At 44.4% G+C, this 23,367-nt stretch overlaps 1 protein-coding gene across 1 annotated transcript in view; it reads left to right on the top strand.

The window, feature by feature from the left end:
- Positions 1 to 23,367, top strand: part of TMEM63A (transmembrane protein 63A) — a 362,396-nt gene that overhangs the window by 231,242 nt on the left and 107,787 nt on the right. Inside the window, exons 7-9 of the mRNA XM_085610403.1 lie at positions 10,365 to 10,416; positions 12,232 to 12,340; positions 17,599 to 17,669. Coding sequence (XP_085466529.1) covers positions 10,365 to 10,416; positions 12,232 to 12,340; positions 17,599 to 17,669 — 232 coding nt within the window. The remainder of the gene's footprint in view (positions 1 to 10,364; positions 10,417 to 12,231; positions 12,341 to 17,598; positions 17,670 to 23,367) is intronic.

Raw genomic sequence — 23,367 nt, 5'->3', positions numbered from 1 at the left:
GCTCTGTGTAGCTTTGTCCAAACCGTGCACCATATGGATACATGTTCTATTCTGAGGGATAGATATGGAAATGGCTGCGTGATGGTCTGTAGGCCCTTTCTGGCACATTTTGGCTATGCTCGCTTTTCAATATTCCTAAATCTGACCAGGGATTACTGAATAAGAAGCGAGGCAATTTTCAGTGAGATTGTTGAAAGTTTTGTCGACTCTAGAGACTTAATAATAGGTGTTTCTGGGAGACCAGAGCCCGATTTAAGAAAAGGCCCACCACTTCGATACCAAGGACTATAATACTGGATGGTCACTAACAAGCCGATTAGCAAACGAGAGTATCTGTCAGTGTGATCAAATCTTAGTTTAGTACATGAACATGCCTGTAGGTACAGTACAATAGGCCCCAATGGGAATCTTTTTTGAGTGCTGTCAGTTGTATCTTTTAGGATAAGGCGTGTACTTCAAGCCTTCATACTCATTTGTAGTGTAATCAGATATTTCCTTTTGCAGCTCTCCATAATATCTGGATATTACAGAACGCCAGGTGTTGTTGGAGCGGGAGAGTGTTCCCCGTCTCTTCTTTCTTTTCTGTGCGGATATCTCCGCCCTTACTGCTTCGATCTCCACACGTCAGCATATGTTTTAGTAGCAAACGTAGAAAGGCCAAAGGGACGTGTCAGGAAAATGGGGAATGTTTACTACTAAAGGGGAGGGGCTTCAGTGTGACTAAGTAGGTGCTAGGGAAGGGTTTCTGTAGGGATGTGCACCCACCAAAAAAGAGTAAGGCCATTGCTGTTCATGATCTGCTCTTCCATAGTTACCACAGCCAAAAAGGACTCAAAACAATTATAAATGTACTCCGAGCTGGAGTCAGTGAACCATCACCCACTTGTACGCAAACACCCTTCCATAGAAAATAATGGACATAGTGGCTAAAAACAAAACCCCCTAGAAACTAATGTTAAAATAAATCATTAAAAAATGTAAAGGTATTTAGTGTTCAAAAAGTGTCCAAAAATAAGACCTGTATATTTGTTTTTAAATGAGCCTTTTTCAAATTTAAAAATGAATTTAACAATAATATGAAAATAATTAGATCACTGTTCATTGATTTTTATACATCACTAATTTTAAAAGCATAAGAAAGTATACATTTTTAGGTCGAGCTTGGAAAGTGCATGCACTGCTCTGTGGCATGCTGTACTGGAATATGGAATAGAAGCCCCGCCCACTCTCCTCCCATATTTGTCATTGACTTGTGTCCTTGTCCTTCGTAAATGCTGGCTTCTGATTTGTTAATGGGCTTGTTAGTCCCTCCTTAGTACCACCTTGTCTTCATTTGTAACCTCCCATGAGGACTGGCCCTTTTACTTGGGTTGTTACAGAGTCCATCTTTTTTGTCTGTAAGCTCTTTTCTAGGTCTCGCCTGCGCTGGTCTGGTCTGGCAAGACATTTTGTGAGGGCTCCAAAAAGTGCTACCAGGCCAGCCTAGAACTACAGTCAAGTCAAGTCAAGTCAAGTCATAGAATTTGTATAGCGCACTACGTACCCAGAGGGTTTCAAGGCGCTTAGGAAGGGGAGGAGGGTTATTTGTCAAATATCCACGTTTTAAGCTGCTTTCTGAACGCTAGGTGGTTCTGGGTGAGGCGAAGGTAGGCGGGGAGTGAGTTCCATGTTTTAGCAGCCAGGTATGCAAAGGATCTGCCTCCCATGGTGGTCTTGTTGATGCGAGGTATAGTGGCGAGGGCTTGGCTGGAAGATCGTAGTTGGCGGGAGGGGGTGTAGAAGGACAGTCGAGAGTTGAGGCAATCTGGTCCGATGTCGTAGAGTGATTTGTGTGCGTGGGTAAGCAGTCGGAAGGTGATCCTCTTATTGACGGGTAGCCAGTGGAGGTCTTTAAGGTGATCAGAGATGTGTTCGTTGCGAGGGATGTCTAATATGAGCCTGGCTGATGCGTTTTGGATTCGTTGGAGTTTCTTCTGGAGCTTTGCGGTAGTACCCGCGTAGAGGGTGTTTCCGTAGTCCAGTCGGCTCGTGACAAGAGCGTGGGTAACTGTTTTCCTTGTTTCGAGGGGGATCCAGCGAAATGTTTTTCTGAGCATGCGAAGAATGTTGAAGCAGGAAGAGGATACGGCGCTGACTTGTCTGTTCATTGAGAGTGAAGAATCCAGGATGACGCCTAGGTTCCGTGCGTGGTCTGTCGGGATGGGTGCTTTTCCGAGGGCTTCAGGCCACCAGGAATCGTCCCATGCAGAGGGGGATGTACCTAAGATGAGGACTTCAGTTTTGTCTGAGTTCAGTTTCAGACGGCTTTGTTTCATCCATTCGGCAACTTCTTTCATTCCTTCGTGTAGGTTAGTTTTGGCGGTGCTAGGGTCATTGGTGAGAGAAAGGATTAGTTGAGTGTCGTCCGCGTAGGAGATGATGTTGAGGTTGTGTCGGCGTGCGATGGCCGCGAGGGGGCTCATGTATACGTTGAAGAGGGTGGGACTGAGTGAGGATCCTTGAGGGACGCCGCAGATGACTTCAGAGGCCTCGGACTTGAATGGAGGAAGGCGGACTCTCGGGGTTCTTCCGGTGAGGAACGAGGTGATCCATTCAAGTGCTCTTCCTTGGATTCCGATGTTATTGAGGCGTTGTAGAAGGGTGCTGTGGCAGACTGTATCGAATGCTGAAGAGAGGTCGAGGAGGATGAGGGCGACTGTGTCTCCGTTGTCCAGTAGAGTTCGAATGTCGTCTGTTGCTGCGATGAGGGCGGTCTCAGTGCTGTGTTTGGCTCGGAAGCCGGACTGTGAGGAGTCGAGGGATTTGTTGGCTTCGAGGAAAGCGGCGAGCTGGTTGTTGACGGCTTTCTCGATGACTTTGGCCGGGAATGGAAGAAGCAAGATGGGGCGGTAATTTTTGAGTTCGGTGGGGTCCGCTGTTGGTTTTTTCAGAAGGGCAGTGAGTTCGGCGTGTTTCCAGTCTTCTGGGAAGGTAGCGGAGTTGAAGGAGCAGTTGATGACGTCTCGGAGGTGCGGTGCTATGACGGAGTCTGCTTTGTTGAAGATGTGGTGAGGGCATGGGTCTGTGGGGGATCCTGAGTGGATGGAATTCATCAGGCGGATGGTGTCCTCAGTGGAGATTGGGTTCCAAGCGTTAAGGGTGTTCACGGGGGGAAGGTGGTCAGCAGATGGTAGGGTGGGTTGGTTTCCGGGTTGGTTGTCAAAGCTGTTGTGGATGTCTGCAATCTTGTTGTGGAAAAAAGAGGCTAGGGAGTCGCAGAGGGTTTGAGAGGGGGTGATGTCGTTGGAGTTGGCCGAGGGATTGGAAAATTCCTTGACGATGTTGAAAAGTTCCTTGCTGTTGTGGGCGTTGTTGTCAAGTCGATCCTTGAAAGCTGTTTTCTTGGCTTTTCGGATCAGTTGGTGGTGGGTGCGGGTGGCGCTTTTGAAGGCGTCCTTGGTGCTGGTGGTTGGGTCTTTTTTCCAGGCCTTTTCAAGGGAGCGGCAGACAGTGCATGGGCGCGTGCGCCACGCTTGACCGAGGTTACTTTCACTTTCGCGGCCGCTTTGATGTTTGATCGCGATCACTTTCACGGCCGCTTTGCATAGCCAATAGGTCTCGCTTTTGGGACCTTATAAGTATTTAGTTATGCAACTGTTGCATGGTTAAACACTTATAAGGTCCCAAAGGTGAGACCTATTGGCTATGCCAATGCTTGTTCTTTTATGAAGTCCTCTTACTGCAAGCACGACATGATTTTACTGCAACACTTATTTGAATACGTCTCGCATTTACAAGAGTTTGAACTATTGTCATTGTAAATGACAATGCCTTTTATGTATGTTATTTAGCAAAACAGATAAATAAAAGGCATTGTCATTTACAATGCCAATAGTTTAAACTCTCGCAAATGCGAGACCTATTGCATTGCAAATGCTTGTTTACTTTTGGTAGGATATTTTTAAAATTAAACTTCCCAAAAATATTTGTATTCGATATATTTAAAATAATTAAATGTTTAATATTAAGTTATTTATGCCGTAATATATTTTTCATTTAAAATGTATCAAATTAACAATAAAGCATAAACGTTTGGTATTAGGAGAGATAGAGGCAGCCCTCTAGTAGGTGTATTGCATAATGTGAAACCAGAAGAACCGGGGCCAATCCTAGCTTTCCTGCTTGACCAAATTGTGTGGTCCTAAGCAAATAGCCTCCTTTTTTTCTTTATCATATATGAGAGCAACTCCAAATGGATGAGTTCAGGGTGTGCGCAGTCCAAACATAATCTGATGTATTAAGGTGAATGGTTTTGCATGATATCTGTTGCATGATTTAGATGCCTACTATTTTCAGGGCTCGTCTTGTGCACAGACTCTTAGGGGTCAATTCCGATCTTGGCCTTGTTTCCGAATGACCAAGTACGATGCCTGGAAACCCTTAGTGCTGACCGAATCGCTTCCAACAGGCATTCGGAGGAATGGAGCCTTTCTGAAGCCGATTCGTACAGCTCTATGGACTCTGTTTCCGAGCGAGCAAGTACGATGAATGATTCGGACAGCCTTTCAGATTCGGTTTGCCTGGATCAAAAAGGCTGCCGGAATCAGTCTTTGGGGGCCCGAAGCAGGCCCCCCTTCACCAGGTCCCCTCCGAATCTCGCCCGTGGGGGTACCCATGGGTCCCCCATTTCAGACCATGCACAATGTGGCAGGCACCAAGGGGTGCCCGCCACAGGGTGCACGATTATCCCCAACAACCCCTTTTATCAATGCGAGCCTTGTGTTTGCGTTCGGAACACAGGCTCCCACTGAAGTCTGTGGGAGTCCGACTGAATCGTATCCAGATACATTGAAATGCAACATACTTGTTCGGTCAGAGTCCCCCGATCCGAGTCGTCCGGAAAGCATTCCGGACCGAGTCGTTTGGTATGCTTTCCGAACAAGATCGGAATCGGGAATTAGAGTCCAGCCCGACCCTTGCCTCTGCCTTTTAAGTTGTTGGCTCACCCACCTTTTAGGGCGGACAGGAGTTCTACTGCTTGATATGAACTCTTGGTGAAGGATGCTGGTGAGTGCAGACATGAAATCAAAATAAATTTATGAAGCGCTCAAATACCAATTGGCGTCAAGGCTTCTGTAAACACTACATGCCTATCAATCTGTTACCTCTCGAAACAGGGTGATGTCTGATATTTAAAAGGGTGAACACATCACAATAAATAAGGAACAAACCATTTTTGAAGGGTACTGCATATTTGCAATGAGGCTGACCCTTTTGAAATTTATGGAGGCGTATTCATTTATTGGAGGGGGGATGTCTGAAAAAGAGGGTCACAGGGGTCTTAAACTTTGAAATCATATCATAGGCAAGTTGCGTCTTAGTTCAAACGCACTTCAAGTCAGGGTGGTGTGATTTAAGTGGTGAACTAAAAAAAGTGGAGCTTCTAGGAAAGACAGCCATTCAGACTCATACGGTGGTTAAGAATAAACCCTTACCTTTCAGGGTAGCGCTGCTTTTGCTTGACGTTTATCGCGCGAACTTGACCCGAATCGGGTATCAGAGCGCTTTACATAGCACCAGTTGCATTACATGAGGACACATTCATTTTAGTTAGGCACAGGGAGATTAAGTGATTTGCCCAGAATCACAGGATGTTCAGAGTCATTGCTGAGACTCGAACCCAGTTCCCCACATTCGAGGTCGACCGCCCTAGCCCTTAGGCCAACTCCTCTCCCCGACAGTTCCTCTGAAGGGATGTCCTGCCAGTTAGTATATTTTTCATCTTAAATGGCAGATGGGGGCTGTGATGGATACCTTCGGAAGGGGTGTTTGAGAATGGTCCTGATCCGTAGAGGTTGTTAGGGGGCAGTACACCGTTCCAGGCGTGTCATCTGAGTGAGTTTCTTTTTAAATGTTGGGAACACAACGAGAGGTCCCCCGTGATACCCAGGGACTTTTCCTCTGTTGCTCTATGAGAAGGGAGAAGGGGCATGAATAGGGGTTGGGGGGATGGGAAGAGAGGGGGGAGTTGGGGTCTAGTTTTCTTTTTGCTTTACGTTCCATTGCTATGCACACCTGCATAGCTCTCCATGGAGAACATTGTAATGTTTCATTGTATTTTGTTTTTATCAATAAAAAGATTTAAACCTTAATGTTGGGAACAGCAAGAGATGACGCCATATTATCACTACATCTCTGTAGTTTTACAGTCTGAACCTGGTAATAATTAATTTTCACCTTAAGTAGTAATAGGAAAATACATTTTGTACAGACTGGAATCCCCGTCGCCACATGTTGTGTACAGGACACTAATCTTTGAGTCTCTTAGTTGTAAATCGTCTTAAGTGACCCTCGTATTCGTTGTCACAGTTACTGCTGTTCCCACTCAGTCATTTCCACACCGTTTCACTATTCTCCCATGGACACTCCCTGCCATACCAAAAGTGTCACTGACCTTAAATTATTTTAATTTTGGAGAGTAAGAAAAGGGGGTATTTTCCTTGCTTGCGGTAAGGTCCTTAATGCAAGCAAGGAAAATACCCCCTTTTCTTTCTCCCCACAAGACTTTCTCTTAATGAGCCCTGTGTCCTGACTCTAAATGCTTGGCCGCTGCTCTCTGTGGCCTTCAGTCCGTGTTTGCTCGCGCCTGCCCGGCTCTCTGTCCTTGAAAGTGTACTCCCTGGTTCTGGAGGAAGTGTCAACACAGAGCCTGATCCCAGCGAGGCGGTGGGGGCAGTTCGTTAAAGAAACTACGGCTAGCGCAGAGCATGCCGAGTCCCGTCCGAGGGCCCCGGGGCCACGGCAGCGGCTGCACCTCTCATAGCTGCTCTCCTGCCTGCTGGCACTGCCTCTTTGAGACTGACCTGCGGGTTTAGGCAACTTGTTTTCCCGGTCACACACCGCCATCTAGCGGTGAGACACTACCATCAAGCGATTATTGCGGCTCATGACAGCCTGTTCTACTGTATCTGGACGTGTGGAATTGAATGAATGCGAGTTTAATTATTTGTAACGCAGAGCCATAAGCGTGAAGAATATGTATAGGATTTTATTGATGGGTAACAGTGAAATACGGGGGTGTTTTTTAAGCGAAGGATTTTTAGTGACATCAAATATACCTTGTTGTCCATGATATGTCCCTGAGAACTCAGAGGTGAAAACATCCCCTTAATTCACTTTTTACCCATCTATAAATGTTTATTATGTATGGCTTCCAAAATCATCTACCCCGCTTCAGCTGCTTCACGGGGCAGAGGAGTAATGGGAGAGCCATACATAACTTGGCCTCTCATACCTGACCAAAATGAGAAAAAAATACCTTTCCCCTCAGCAGCTGTGCTTTCTGTTAAAGATCAGCAGAGCTGCGGCGACGGGCTCTCGGAGAGCCCGGTCACCTGACCAGGAAGGCTTTTATGATGTAGCTACAGTGAATAACCAGTTTTGTCATCGACTGTTACAACGTCATAGCAGTGAGCATCGGATTCAGAATCTTATGTAAATGATAAAGGCTTCTTCTGGAATCCATGCGTAACAGTTCAGTAATTCATTGCAACGATGTAGCAACAGATTCTGTGTTACACCCTGTTGCTACGTCATAAAGATATGTTTGACTGCTCTGTGTGGCTTCTGAGAGTATGACGGCGGCCTGCACATATTCTGGAAGGGGGGAAAGGAGGTCTCGGAGTGGTGGGGTGGGTGGCTGGAGGCCAGCTGCTACACTTGGGATAGGGGGGAGAGGCCGTGCTGTGTATGGCTCCCACTCTGCTTCTCCGCTCTCGCTCAGCAGTTGAAAGCCGGGGCTGAAGCTTTGGCTGGGCCATACATACCATAACAATATAGATGGGTAAAGAGTGAATAACCAGAATGTTTTTCACCTCAGGATTCCGAGTGACATCAAAGACCCCTCTAGTTCCGCTCTCCTCTATTTGATGTCACTCAGAACCCCTGGGTGAAAATGATCCCCTTTGTTCACTGTTACCCATCTGTAATTCTCTAGCTCCGCAGCCTTCTCTCAACTTTATTTTCCCAGTCTCCTCACCTTGTTCACAAAACCCATCCCAACTTGGATTGAACTTTTGTGTTTTTTTTATATTTATTATTACCTGGCAATATCCGTTCACCGTAAGAGCCCCTCTCTGGCCTGTCAGTGGCCTTTTCCCCTTTTGATATGCACAGAAGGTATTCTTTAAGCAAAACCGGTGAGGAGGGTGTTCGCCTGTGATGTACAGGTGTTTTCTGTAATAGAAACATGATATCCAAACATCATGTTGAAGTGCTTGCCCAGGGGGCCCCAAGAAAAGCATTATAGTTATTTAAATGTTATATGTACAGTATTGACTACCACAACCATTTGCGATTTAATGGAAGAGCGTGATTTAGATATCCTTTGCATTACTGAAATATGGCATCACCATGAATTTTCCAGATATGTTAAAGGAATTAATTCCCCCTAAGTGTTCTGTGTTATTTGCCCACCACCTTGAGAAATATGTTGGAGGTTTGGCTTTTACTTATGAGAATCACATGAAATGTACTAAAGAGTACGTTAAATGCCATTCAGCCTTGGAGACCATGACCGTGTGAATTTGCACAATTTGATTTTAGTCTCAGACAGTACATGCGCTGTCAGCAAATTCTTTTGTAGACAAATAAAAGCTTATATTGGGCTTAGATCACGTCCATTGCTTACAACTACCATGTCCCTCTCATTTCCTTGCATCTTATTGGTAAGCGCATCCTGCTTCCTCCCGAGGCTTCAGGTGTTGGTCCCTGCTATGAAGCATGGACCAAGTACAGCTTCCGGTCTGCGGCCAATGTCCTTCCACTGGCTGCGCACTCCTGCAAGTACTTAAAAAAAAACAAAAAACCTTTTTTCATGCACTCTATAACAGTGCATGTATGCAGTCCGTTCCCCTCCCTGTTGCTTGCCCCCCACCCCCCTCCTTCTCTCTGTTGTGTTCCTGCTCCCTCCACCCTCCCTCGCACCTCCCTCATATTGCTTGTCTCCCGACTGCCTTACTTGACTAAGATGTTGGAGCGGGCAAATTTTCATCAGCAATCTGTCTCATGCCCCACTAGTCTTTTCCAAGTCTTTCTAGCTGTTTTGTTTACTGTGACATAAATTAGTTCCCCAAACTGTTAGTGTGCATTGAGAAAAAACATATGTTTACATAGGGAAAATACTAAATTTTTCTACTCTTTGAAATTTCCAGTGAATCCAGAAAAGGTAAGGCCCTCCACTGTTATAAAGGCAGTGTTACGCCAGCGATCTACTAGTGAGAGCACTTCATCGGGAGCAAGCAGGATAAGCACTGAGTTCATAGCAGGCATCTACTAGTTTTGACTAGGAGACACATAAATGTGTTAATTAAACCACACACTGCCAGTCCTCCAAATAGTTACAAAGGGTGGGGAGAAGTTACCCTGCTGGAGCCTTCTTCAGGATTAAACCTCATCTTTTGCTTAGTGGTATTGTCCTGTAAAGCTCTGGATTGGTTACGTATCATGGTAAATGGAAGTGTACCACTGCTGGTGTTGACCCTAACTCTCTGGCAGAGACCAGCCCTCGATGCACAGTTGCAAACTTTTGCAAGTCACACATCTGGGTTTGAAGACATGACTAATGTCAGGTTTTGCAGGAGAGTCCTCTGAAGCCTTTCGCGATACGAGTTCTGCAGATACAGATGTAATTACTTAATCACTAGGATTTAAATTGTGGAAATGCTCGTGCATCATGTAGTGAAGGACTGACACTTTCTTTACCTGTAACTATTGATTCTTGATTTATGTAATAATTGTAATAATTTGTTCGTGTACAGTGCTTCATAATGTACTTCCTTTGTTTCAAAGAATTATAAATAATAGTTGTTATCACCCACATTAATGATGCTCGGAAGGATAGAAGGGTGAGTTGTCCTTGCAGGATTTGCACTCACGATGCGCAGTTTACAGCGGATGTTGCCAGTTAGCGCATACATCATGGAGCCATCTTGCCAGCTTAGGTGGTTTACCACTCGGCCTTTCATACCTTAATCGGACCACGTATAGAAACCACACTTGCCTTAGGGCTCCTGTGTTCAATAGCTGAGGTTAAGCTTGGGGAATGGAACAGTGGTGGAATGTTGGGAGCAAGGTAACAGGATTAGTACTTTTTATTCCTATAATACCATTTATAATGGCATTAAAAGCAAAATTGTGACTTATTCCTTGGATTCCTACCTGGAAAGGGGACAGTTTCAAAGAGTGGTAAGTGATGATCTGCATCCACCAGATGGCTTAGGGGTCTGTTGTGGTCTGTGTTCGCCTATGTTTGTGTGTCGGAGCATGTACACAATTTCTATCCAGAGAGCCTCCTTTAATAACGTGTTATGACTATTACTTTTTAGATAATGACGCCTACAGTTTTGGAAGAACAACTATTGCAAATTTAAGTAAAGAGTAAGTCCATGCCGGCTCCTTTGTCTATACAAATAATACGGGATTGCATTAATGGTGCAACACGCTGTGTTTGCGTGATGCTGTTGCACATCTTATTTATCCAGCTGCTTTAAATGTACCCTTGATTCTCAGTTTTGCCACTTGCTGACCAATTCTACTTTGCCTCAGATGCTACTTCTTTGAGCTTGCTTGCTTTTGACCCTGTCACTTGAGTATTGGCTTTGGTGCTTCCTCTTGTTGTTGCTGGGCTTCCTGTTGAGTTCTTTGAGCTTGCTTGCTTTTGACCCTGTCGCTTGAGTATTGGCTTTGGTGCTTCCTCTTGTTGTTGCTGGGCTTCCTGTTGAGTTCTTTGAGCTTGCTTTCTTTTGACCCTGTCGCTTGAGTATTGGCTTTGGTGCTTCCTCTTGTTGCCGGGCTTCCTGTTGAGTTCATTGAGCTTGCTTGCTTTTGACCCTGTCGCTTCAGTATTGGTTTTGGTGCTTCCTCTTGTTGTTGCTGGGCTTCCTGTTGAGTTCTTTGAGCTTGCTTTTGACCCTGTCGCTTGAGTATTGGCTTTGGTGCTTCCTCTTGTTGTTGCTGGGCTTCCTGTTGAGTTCATTGAGCTTGCTTGCTTTTGACCCTGTCGCTTGAGTATTGGCTTTGGTGCTTCCTCTTCTTGTTGCTGGACTTCCTGTTGAGCTTTCTTGCTTTTGACCCTGTCGCTTGAGTATTGGCTTTGGTCCTTCCTCTTGTTGTTGCTGGGCTTCCTGTTGAGTTCTTTGAGCTTGCTTGCTTTTGACCCTGTCGCTTGAGTATTGGCTTTGGTGCTTCCTCTTGTTGTTGCTGGGATTCCTGTTGAGTTCATTGAGCTTGCTTGCTTTTGACCCTGTCACTTGAGTATTGGCTTTGGTGCTTCCTCTTCTTGTTGCTGGAGTTCCTGTTGAGCTTGCTTTCTTTTGATCCTGTCGCTTGAGTATTGGCTTTGGTCCTGCCTCTTGTTGTTGCTGGGCTTCCTGTTGAGTTCTTTGAGCTTGTTTTTGACCCTGTCGCTTGAGTATTGGCTTTGGTGCTTCCTCTTGTTGTTGCTGGGCTTACTGGTCCTCTTAAGTTCTATTTCTTGAAATATGTAGCCAGACTTTGGAACTATCTTTTGGCGCTGCCACAACCAGCTCAGTGCCAACCTGGCTCGATATTCTTGACTAGGCAGGGCATTGACTGAAGCATTTTGAACCAGGAGCAAAATTGGCTTTGTGGGCTACTAAAGAATTATATAATTTGCACGAAGTACAACCAGGCAAACCACTGAATGTAAAGAAAAGCGTCAGTAAAATATTTCCACCTAACAGCTGGTAATAGCTGGGGTGCATTTAGGTCAGTTTAAAAAAATCCCTTTATTACAGGGTTTTGCATTAATTTTCAGCCATAAAAATCTACCAGGGATCCATATTTTTGCTGTTAAGTGAACAACCATGGTATGAGAAGATGTAGGGCCTGACTGTCTTTATTTTTGTCGAGAACTCACTGTAAGTGTCTCTCTGATGCACTTTCTGCTTCTAGCGCTGTTAGATGTGATTTAATCATTTATGTCTCACTTTCCTTTCTCAATTTTCTACTGCTTTGTAGTTGCTGTAGTTTAATTCATTATTCGCCTGTTTGCTTGGATGTTATTTGCATTTTATTGCACTGTCTTGAAAATATGAAGATTTTGATTTGATTTTTCTCAGATTTTCTTAAAAATCTCGAGATTTGAAAGAATTTTTTGATTTTCTCAGATTTTATAAATAGGTTTGTGAGTGGAAACTGACTAAAATGATCTGTGTTTTGATATTTTTACAGAAGCGACTTCCTGTGGCTGCACACGGTCATGGCCGTAGTCTACCTGCTCGTGACGGTGCTTTTCATGAGGCATCATATGTCCGCCATTAAGTACAAAGATGAAAATACTGTACGTCCAAGCTTTGAGAGTTGCGCATTACACCACAGTGATAAATATTGTGTAATAATTCTTAGGAAAACGTAGTGTCACAAATTCTTCAGCATGGTCAACTTCTGTTGTCTCCTGAACCCTAAAGAGGCTTGCTTGTGCATTGCTTTTCTGCTTCTCAAAGATTTCAGGAGCTTTAGAGAAAAATTTCATTGAATATACAGGGAAATCGGGTTGTTAATATTTTGGGTAGAGATACAACTGTCTTGAAGTGAGCGGTGACCAATCTCCTACAAAACTCAAAAAATCTCACCTACAAAAGTGAATTGGTTTCTGTGGTGAATCACTGGTTCTGCTTTGGTAGCCTGGCAGAAACAGCAAGACATTCCTTAGGGAAAGTGTGTGTGATGTTGACATATCCAGCAACGAGACTGTAAGCGGGTTGGAAGGAGGACGCAACAGAAGGCTGTTGTGGAAGAGGGGGTTTATTCGTAAATAAACACTTCAGCTTTGTGAAGGCCTGATCTTTAGTCAATCGAAACTAACAATTGTATGGTCCGAAGGTGTCGGGGATCTTTTCTCCTCTTGCAGTGGTACGATGTTTCTCTTCGCTTCTCAGGAGTCGTGGGATTTCCTTCGTAGTTCGGCGGGGATTCTCCGGGGCCGTACCATACAAAGAGAGAAGCGAGTGTTAGTATTCACATCCGCTTTTAGACTTTTTCTGGGGGTTCGGGAGTGAGGAGATCACACAAGTGCACAGGTGAGCAAGGCGACCGTTCGTGAACAGGAGTGGAGTGCAGGGGGGGGTTTCTGCTATGTACAAGGCAATGCGGCGAGCGGCGGCATCTAGTAGCGCCCTCCCTTCTCCCGCTTCCCGACCCAGCCCGAGAAGCGGTCCCGTACCTGGGTTAGCCACGCTCCTCCGTGGGCGTGGCTCGGCGAAGCGTGGTTGCGGAGTCCTCCTGTCTCCGACTTCCCGTCCTCCGTGGGGCTTCTGCTACTCGTCTGTTGTTCGCTCGGCTCGTCTTCCCGCTGAAACTCCGTCTCTCCGTCGCTCCTCTCCTCTCTCCTCTCTCCGGTGTCGCCGCACGTCCTGCTTCTCACCTCCGGGAGTCTTATTGGCGGTCTGCTACCAGCGTCAGTATAGGGGGCAGGGTTATCGGGAAGGGAGTCCCAGTTAAAGGGACATGCTTCACGTTCTGAAAGTTCGGTAAACGATGTTGTCCATGGATCGTCCTGGGGGGCACAAAGCACAGAGCCCGTCAGTTCGTGTGGTTTCCACCAGTCACCCCCTGCAACGTTGTATTTCCCGTTGTCCCTGTGACAGAGACTTACCAATAAAATACAAATAAGACATAAAAAATGTAAAATGTCCTACAGTCGTAGCTATGTTACTTAAAAAGATAATGATGTAGTATACCAACAAAGTGAAGAAAAGGGGCCAAGGGCTCAAAACGTATAGTAAAAAATGCTTTACAATTGACTGTTGGTAAAAACAGATGTGTGCAAATAGCCAGTTGTCAACATGGCCACAGAGAGCCTACAATGCAATTATTGTGGGCAGTAAAAAGAAGGAACAAAAGTCCAAGCGCTTATTCACGCGAAAAATAACTTTAGAACAGAAGATGTTGTTAAAAGGAATCCCCAGTGCAGAGTTTCCGATTGCAAGATGTTTTCCACAACAGCAGTTCAGGTCCACAGAGAAATGTCTAGCACAATCTGTTCCACTAGGTGTCTGTCTGAGCAACGCTTCCTCTGTCCACAGCATCCGTTGAACCCTGCATCCCACAGGGGCGAGCAGGAGTAATGTCCAGTTGTAACTGGTACACTGGTTTTCAACAGTTTGCTTTAGCGCTGGTCCTTCCGCGCTCTCCAGATGCAGAAGGGAATTTCCACCAGGAAAGGGCCCTCACCATCTTGAGCTCTGTGGGATCAGCACAGGGCTGGAGCAGCAAGACCCGGACACAATGAATGTGCGCATAGAGTTAAAGAAGAGCAGCAGACTTTTCCACCTGTGCACCCAGGATCTGTGGCCTTGCTGTTCAGGCTGGACTGGTCACATGGGGAGCATGGTCAAGACTGATTTGCATATGGCTGGGTTTAAACTGGAAATGGCATGGTGAGCAAAAAAACGATGGATTTAGGCCCAGATCTCTGTACTGGGGTGAATGTTTGACATTGTTCAGCATTCTGTCCATCAATTGTCCTTTTTGCATTTGTCTTCTGTGTTTAAGCAGAGTCAAAGGAATTCTCCTGTGCAATATATAGAGTCCTATCTTCTTTTGTTTCAAGTCTGTTCTCTCTTTATGGTGGCCAAGCAGGGCTTTTCAAATGGTAAAACATCCAGTGATTGGTGATAATCCATACCCAATAATACAGTTCTTGAGCTTCCCCTCCCAGATTTGACTTCATTGTGATCCACGTCCTTTCCCGTACAATTCCATGAATTTAAAAGGCCAGTACTGTGGAGCCCCACTCAGCTCCTGTTGCACAATATGGAATCGAAAATATGCTACATGAATTATTCAGTGGTAGATGTGACCCACAAGTGTCCAAGGGTGACCAGCCGTCCCCGCTCGAGCCCCGGCTTGGCTTTTCTTTATAGTTCCAGAAGAGGTAAGAGCTAAATGAGCTCCAGCAATATGTGTGTTGTTCTGTCTTTTGTCAAACACTGAACTGATGTCAAGTAGATCTTTTTTTATATTTCTAAAGTAGTAAAATGGTTATAGGTACTTAACTGACTTCATCACTGATCTTTCCAGCGCTGATTCCTTATACGCAGATAATTTTTTTTATTAACACTTTTTCTGTCCAGAGCGCCTGAACTCTTGTTTAATGCAATATGTATGTTGGGAGCTTGTCCTGCAGTTGAGACAGGAAACTTGTACTCTGATCATGGTTTGTTTTAGGTGTAGATGGGAAAATATTTTCTTCTCTCCACCCCCCATAACTGTTCAACACAACTGCACAGATGTTTTACTTCTCAAAGTTACATTTTCAGCAGTTTTGAATACAGAGGTTGTCTCGTTAAAGCCAAGCACTTGTGGCAGAGGTATGTTTAGGTCTTTGGAACCGCAGAAGTTAAACAACCCAAATGTTTTGTGGAAAACAAAAGAGGGAACACAGTTGGAGAATAATTTCTCTCCACAGTGTAATTAAGCATTTGGGGAATCACAGCTGGATTTTGATACCCAAACATTTAGTATGGTTGGAGACAACAGGATGGACAAGTATCCTTAGATATATAGGTCCAGACTGAGTCATGGCTTTATGCATATAAACATTTTGAGCTTAATACACTTATCTGTGGTAAGTCAATGAAGATTCCGAAGATTAGAAGAAACCAAGAAGAAACCGAGACATACTTCAGGATGTGGCATAGCAGACGAGCTGCGGCATTCTGAATTGTGTGGAGCCTTTTCACAGAGGATTTAGCAGCCTCTAAATAAAGAACATTAACAAACTCTAATCTGGATTTAGTCAAGACCTGCACATTCGTCCTTTGAGTGGAAGGGGATAGTAGCCATGAGATTTTTCACATACATCTAAGTAGGGCGAAGCAACTGGCAGCCACCTTCTTTATTTATTTGATAGTCTGTGGTCCGCTTTTTATCCAGCCAGAAACCCAGATCTTTAACCATCTGATAGGTAATAGGGAGTGGCCCAAGTTCTTCCGACCACTAGTGTGGGCCCCAAAAATGAGGCCAATTGCCAACCAGTAGAACCTCCGTCTTGTTACCAATTAGTTTTAAACAGATTTTCCCCATCCATCTCGCGAACCTCGGCCAGGCATGAGATGAGGTTGAGCGACCTGGGATCGCCCTTCAAATTTAGCAACCCGATAATCTGTGTGTCGTCAGCATAAGAGAAAAAAGTCTGATCATAAGCTTCTGCGACGTCAGTCCAAGGGCAGACATAGACATTAAACAACATGGGGTTCAAGGAGGAGCCCTGCGGGACACCGTATAGCAGCTACGGCACAGTGGACTCATAAAGTTTTGAGACAACTGGAAATGAGCAATTGTACAAGAATCAGTGAAACCATCGTAAAGCCGTATCCTGGATGCCGCTTTGTGCTAATCTCCGAAAGAGCGTTGGGCGGAAGACCGTGTCGAATACGGAATTCAAGCCAAGAGAGACAACTGTCGCAGATCCCCCACTGTCCAGAATCGATCTGAGGTTTTTGGTCACTCCTAGAAGCAGATTCCCTACTGTGACAAGGACGGTAAACCGATTTGACATGTATAGAGTTGGTTATGAAATTCTAAATGCTCTGATAATTGGCGATTGTTGTATTTTTTGAGGCACCTTGCACAGATAGACAAAAGCAAAATCGGGCACTAGTTCGCAAAACTCAGGTCCCTCCAAGTTTGTCTTTTTTAGCAGGGGAACTACCATGGCATTTTTCCAAGCTAGGGGCCGCACCATTTGAGATCGAGGTGTTCAGCAGATTAACCAGAACTGCGGTTAAAGCGGCGCTAACCTTTTTCAACATTCCATGTGCCCAGAATATGTGGGAGCTTGGCATCACATATAGGATTAAAAGTTGCCAGGGTGAATGCAAGGGTGGAGACGGAAACGGTGGGCGATTCTTTCTATGCTAGAGGATGTCATTTTGAGTCTGGAACCATTTGAACCATCATTGTAGCCTTTATGGTGCTGTAAATGTCACCGGTAAAGCTGCAGTCACCGCTAACCCTGGTGTGGGTGTCCTGGTCCAGCGGGTGCCCTTACCACTGTAAAGTCTAGGCCAGAGCTGGTGGCTGCTTAGGTATAGAGCCCAATGTCTATGCACAGGGCCTTTAGGACCATGTATGGATGGGTGAGAGGGTCCTGCTGACAAGCACGGTCACCTTGACTCTCCAGCCAGTGGCTCAGGAGTGCCTGCGAGCTCCTGCAGTTAGTGCGACACAGGAAAGACGCTGCTGACCTGGACCTTCGCATGAAGGCCCCTTTGTGAATCAGGATCCACGTGCGTACTTGCTGGTGTGCAAGGTGCCTGCGTGCGATTACATCTTCGTGAACAGGACCCCAAGAGCCTAATACACATGGATTCCATTATATTGATATTGTTAAAATTCTTCTGAAGGGGGTTTCAGTGTTGTCAAATATGATGTTTTATTTTATTGTTTGTCTATGCAAGTTTAAAAATGAGCACTCTCATTTTTGTTAAGACTTTTAAATGAGGGCCTAGGGTATTAACATTTTGTTTTTTAAAGTTCAACCACTTTTCCTTACTTACTGTAAACAATTTATATATGTATCTTTTTATTCCTCAGGCGCGGCAAACATTATTTATAACTGGACTGCCACAGAATGCAGAGCAAATCACCATTCAAGAGTACTTTAAGTAAGTTTAATACCAAAATCAGGCCACTGAACATTATGTGTAGCCTTTATTTACTGTAATTACATACTGTAATGGGCCTGAGATTCTCCACGCACATTGGGATCAGATTTTGGGGACTGCACAGGGACACAGTTGGCCCTGATTAGTGCTTGTGGCTTTGATTTGTTTGTGTATGATTTTTTTACTGAATGTTGGCTAAACAGTTTGCCATCGCTCAGTGAATATCTTCGACCACTACTAGCTTCATATAAGAATTACATGCAGTCATTCCCTTTCAGTAATAAAGTTCATGAAGACTTGAGTTGAGCTGTTCTATCTGTGACTTGTGTGACCAATGTTCCATTAAATCCCTAAATGTGTTATGTTGCAATTGAAGGGGGAAGGAAATAAACGTGTTTTAAGATTGCAAGACCAAAGTCAGTTTTCTGTCTTCTATGTGTCTGTTATTGTAATTGGAGTGTGTCTGTTGTAATTGAAGCCTCTTATGCAGAGGAGACCTGATAAATGTATCATTTGTCCATTAAAACCACAAATATTTGGTCCTTGTAATGGAGACTTTCGAAGAATGCCCCTCCCGTATCCAGTGTGGGCTATTCTAGCTGCCTATTACTGAACAAATGTGTCAATAATCCAAATTCCACCCATGTTCAGTTCTGATCTCCGCTGTATCATGGCGGCTTGTATTCAAAAGGGAAGCTCTGTACCTATGTTCTGTCCAATGAATCAAGGTAAAGGAATCTTACATTCAGTGATTTTTAAAGTAGGTTTAAGTCAATACTTTCCTAGTCTTCAGTGAAAGGGACATTTCAAAAGGAAATGTATCTCATCTTCACATTGGCCCATCTTGCTCATTCATTTGTTAGAATTTACAGTTGACAATATTATTGTAAAACTGCCTGGCTACCGGAGAAGACCTCAGATTTGGTCACAGCTTTCCCTCTATCAAAACATAGTTTTTGTGGCAATGAGGTTTGAGAGCTCCACTATGCATAATTAATGTTTTTACACCCGGCTTTTAAAGTACTAGTCGCATTGGAGTTCAATGTGTAACGTTACAAATTACTCTTGAAATACATTTTGGAGCAACAACAAAAATTTCAAAGCCATTCAGAGATTAAACCCAACCAGAGACTAGAATTTTAGGATGATAATTAATTCTCCTTTGACATCAAGATCACGCATGGTATTAACCCAGTAAATGAAGCAATTGAGCTTTTTACTTCTCCCTGTCAAATTGATCAGTGTGCTCTTCATTTATTTATTTTTTTACACTGGTTGAAAGAGCTTGTTCTTCGGAATTCATTCAACTTCGTTGGAAACACTCGATTCGAAGAAAAATGCTACTTATTTCAAACTATTCCTTTAAATTTGCTCCCTGTTTACATAGGTATTTCATTCATTCCTATATTCCTTTTAATAATTTAAATCACTAATAGCAGCCTTTATCCAGGATGCAATTCTTTTTTTAAATTGTAAATGTTTTACTTATACGGGTTACTGAATAGATTTCATGGCGCTGGGTCATGGCGGATCCCATTTCTTCTGAAGCCTGGTGTGTCGTCTGTTACTAAAAGCTTCAACGGCTTAAAAGAAGCCACAGAGCCTCTGTGCGTGACCTCCCTATGCTCAGGTTGGGTCACAGTCTGGCTTGGGTCTAACCAGATACCAGGCATGCTCTTTCACTTGCAGAAATTTAAGACCTATCTCCCTAAATTTGTTGTAAGTGGTTGGGATTGTATAGTAATAAACAATACTCTTTTAATCTCTGCATAGTAGACGCTGATTATATTGTACTTTGGAAAGTGATCGATAAAGAGGAATGGAAGTAGAGAGAGCAACTTGGAAACAGTGCAACGTCCCTGTACTGGGGGTGAAGGGAAAGAGATGAACAAACGGCGAATGCATCAAGAATGCTAAAACAATGCAGGACAGCCAGGGTATGAGAAGGCTCAAAGAGCCAGCACAGATGATGCTGTGATTGTGAAACATTCAGAGGAGGGCGGACGAGAGGATGCGGGGGGAACTGGACAAAGATGAAGACTTGAGATATGTCTCATTAAGATTTCCACCTCCGTGAAACAGTGAACCTGCTCTCCAGAGTTCCTTCTGGATCATCGTCCAGATCAGCCAGCGTGGCTTTCTGCTGGTCACAAAGTGAACACAGGGCATTGATTCTCAAGTAGTAAACATGGACCATTGAATTAGAGAAGATTGCCACTGAGGGTGAAAGATGGATCCCAGTGCGAAGATGAGACCGCTGTACCACAAATGACAGGAATGTAAAGGCTGGATCCAGAAGCAGGGCAAGCGCAGAGGACCCAGCTTATGAGATTTAAGGCTATATGTTAACTTGGGTGTAGAGAATCTACAGAATTGAAGGTTGTATGTTAAATTGGGTTTGGGCCTACAGTTAATCTGCAGCATGCGTTGGGTTCTCGGTTGACGAGTGGCCTACCTGCAGCTGGGACAACTCCTATTTTAGAATTTAAAGCCTTTGGAAGAGATCTGTTTATGCCTGTGTAGATGTGCTAAGCAAGCTTGAAGTGTTTCACAGGACTGTGAACAAGTAGAGGCAACGCTTGGAATCTTGAATAGGCGTTGCCTGGAAGAATCAGACGGGGTGAGTAAAAGAGGGTGGGGGGGGGGATTTGTATGGTTCCCAAAATAAATTCCTAAGTAACTGCTTTTCCGAACTGTTCTCGCTCCCACTGTATCTTATGAAAGACCCTCAAACTACAGATCAAGCAAAAAAATATGCAATTACAAGAATCCGCTGGCGTTTCGAGTGACAATCGTATCACGGCCCCAAAGAGGGATCATCGGGCAACAACTGCAAAAGAAATATCAGACTCCAAACTTCAAGTTGCAACATTAGGATGAGCAGGATGCGGAGCTCCAGATAACTTCTGATCATGCAGGAGTTGGATTGACCAATGGACTGGCAAACAGCTGCCATTTGCGCACAAATCTGGATTACAACTGGTGCGAGATTGCCACACAAATGCTGCTAGGTAAAACCTGCGAATATTTGGCAGGTAAAAAAAAAAATACAGTGAGCCCCGCAGCTTGAAACATGGTATTGCTGCTTTATCTCTTATGAACACTGAATGCTGTGGTAATATTACATTTCAGGAAAAACACACAAACCTCGTGGTGTCAGTGGTGTCAGACTGGGACAGAAAATAGACTTGAAAAAGTGGCCCATATTTATAAATTGGGGCAGTTTTGAACTGGTAAAGACAAGTTATATAAATGCTTTGCAGGGTATGGAAGCCTGCATGGATTGGAGCTTCCTGCAAGCAATGTTTGTTTTAACATCCGGGAAATGAACAGTACAAGCATTGGCAAAGACAATAGTTTTCGCCTATGCGAGATGTACTGGCTTTGTCAATGTGTTGTTTTTTTTTTTTTTTGCATGGTGCTCACATGGCGTAAAGATTTTTAGCACTTTTTTGTAACTTTAAGATGCCTAATTGCACAAGAACACACAGTACTCCCACCACTTACACAATTACATGAATGGGAGAGCAGGGGAGGGTGGAGGCATGTGCTGAAGAGAAACAAATGGGGTGGGTGGGTGTTTAGGAGAAGAAACAGATGGGGGCGTGTGGATGGTGGAAAAGCGCCAAATTGACTGTTGGATCATAATAAGCAATAAAGGAGAGTTGGAGGCAGGCAGCGAAGGGAAAAGCAGTGACTGGGAAGGGGAAGAGGTGATTTATGGACTGGGCAAGTAGAGAAGGGGGCAAGCAGCGACAGGAGGGAGGTAGTGGGGAACAGGGCAAGTAGTAACCAAATTCAGGCGGGTCAGAGGGGCAGGTAGAGACAGCCTGCAAAACGGTGCACTTTGATGCAGTGCTACAGTATAAAATTAAAACAATTCCCCTGCAGGCGGGCAGGCACAGACAGGAAGCAGTAGTAGTTGCTCTATGCTCCATGACATGAACCCTCATGAAGCCAAAGGAAGAAGCAGGAGGCGCCATTAAATAAAAAAAAAATAAAGAAATGAGAGTGAAGTGGGAGCTAACCAATGGTAAGTAAAAGTAAGTAATGGGTGGGCTCCAAGTCCCCTTACAAGAGATTTCGCAAGCGCTGCCCAGGCAAAACCTAAAAACCAGCCCAGCAGACCATAAAACAGGCCCACAAACAGCCAAAATACTGGTCCACACACTGACCAGTCAGACCAGCCCATTGGGTGCTGTACCAATTGTCCTATGGCCACTCCAACCCTTGGTAAAAGCAGGGCAGGAGTTAGGGGGACACACAGGTGAACTGCATCCACCCATTATTTTCACAGTTTGGACGATGCCCACTTTGTCAAGAAGCTGGGCCCCACTGTAAAATATGCTGAACTCGTCTCAGTGTAATTTTTAAACACCAGAACACAACCCGCAGCACCTGCATGTTGTCTCCTTTCGATCCGAGCAACATCGTGTAGGCAGGGAGGGGTCTTTCCTATTTCAGACTCCAGCGAGAACCATAACAAAGGCCACATTTAAGGGGCAATCAGGCCTCCTTTTGTTTGAGTATCCTGGCTGGGAGCTATCTGGAGCTTCACACCGAGATGCAAATGCGGTGGAGGGGAATCAAAGGCACACGACAAGAGAGGACCTCTTTTGGCTTTGTTCAGTCCCTGTAGATAAGAGCTATACATGCACTGTAAGCTTGCCAGATGTGTGAGTCTGTCCCAGTATTTACACAAAATAACAATTTTTAAAGCATTATGTTGCATTTCTTGTATAGCGCTAATCATCCCCCTTGCAAGGTGTCAGAGCGCTTTACATCACACATACATTTTACATCGACAATAAATAATACAAGGGTAACAAGGTGTAGGAGTCACATAATATCCTTCATAGCTGTGATACATTAGAAGCAGCAAAGTGCAAGTAATAAAAGGAGCTCTGTGTTAAAAGCAGAAACCCATTACCTATGAATATAAAAAAAATCTGTTATCTGCATGTTACATGATGTGCTTTGCAGGAGGCACATTAACCCTCCATGCTACTTTGAGTCGAAAATGGTTAGACAAAACACAGATCTTTCGATCAAATGCATTAACCTCCAGATTTATCTTGCCATCATTATTATTATTCGCTCTGATTTACTGGGAACACAAAGACCTCTGCGGCAGATGCTTTAATCCCATGAAATATTTAAAAATTCAAATTTTGCAACCAATTAAGCTGAACAGATTTTCTGTCACGTTTCTCCTTCTTGTCAATTTCTTTGTGGCAGAGTTTAAATAAACATAAGTTTATGAGTTCAGGCCCAGATTTTGCATCTGGGTTGCTTCACTTTTCTGGCACAAACCTGACACAAAAACTATTTTGGGATTTACAGTGCCACACACATCTAATTTGCGTGGCTTTGTAAAAAGAAAAAACTAACACAAGGCAGCACATTGCCGTACCATGCATAACTTGCGTGTGGTAGGCGTTACATGGGTGGTGCTTGGGCGTTCCTGTGCTTCTACCAATGTATTTTGACACACACGCATATTTACAAAGACTTGTGAACATAGGTTTGCACCTAACTGGTTAGTCTATTGAGGCTGGTGTACATCTTTATTTCTCCTTGTTATTTCCTTTTTGCATGTATGCTGCATTTGTGCGGCACACACATAAAGAGGAAGTAGGCCCTTAGGATAGTTTTTGCGTGATTTTTATTAAAAAAAAGAACAAAAAACGAACGCATG

This window comes from Triturus cristatus, chromosome 6, assembly GCF_964204655.1.
Source record: "Triturus cristatus chromosome 6, aTriCri1.1, whole genome shotgun sequence".
NCBI classification, from domain to species: Eukaryota; Metazoa; Chordata; class Amphibia; order Caudata; family Salamandridae; genus Triturus; species Triturus cristatus.
This window is presented reverse-complemented; position numbering and strand designations above follow the sequence as displayed.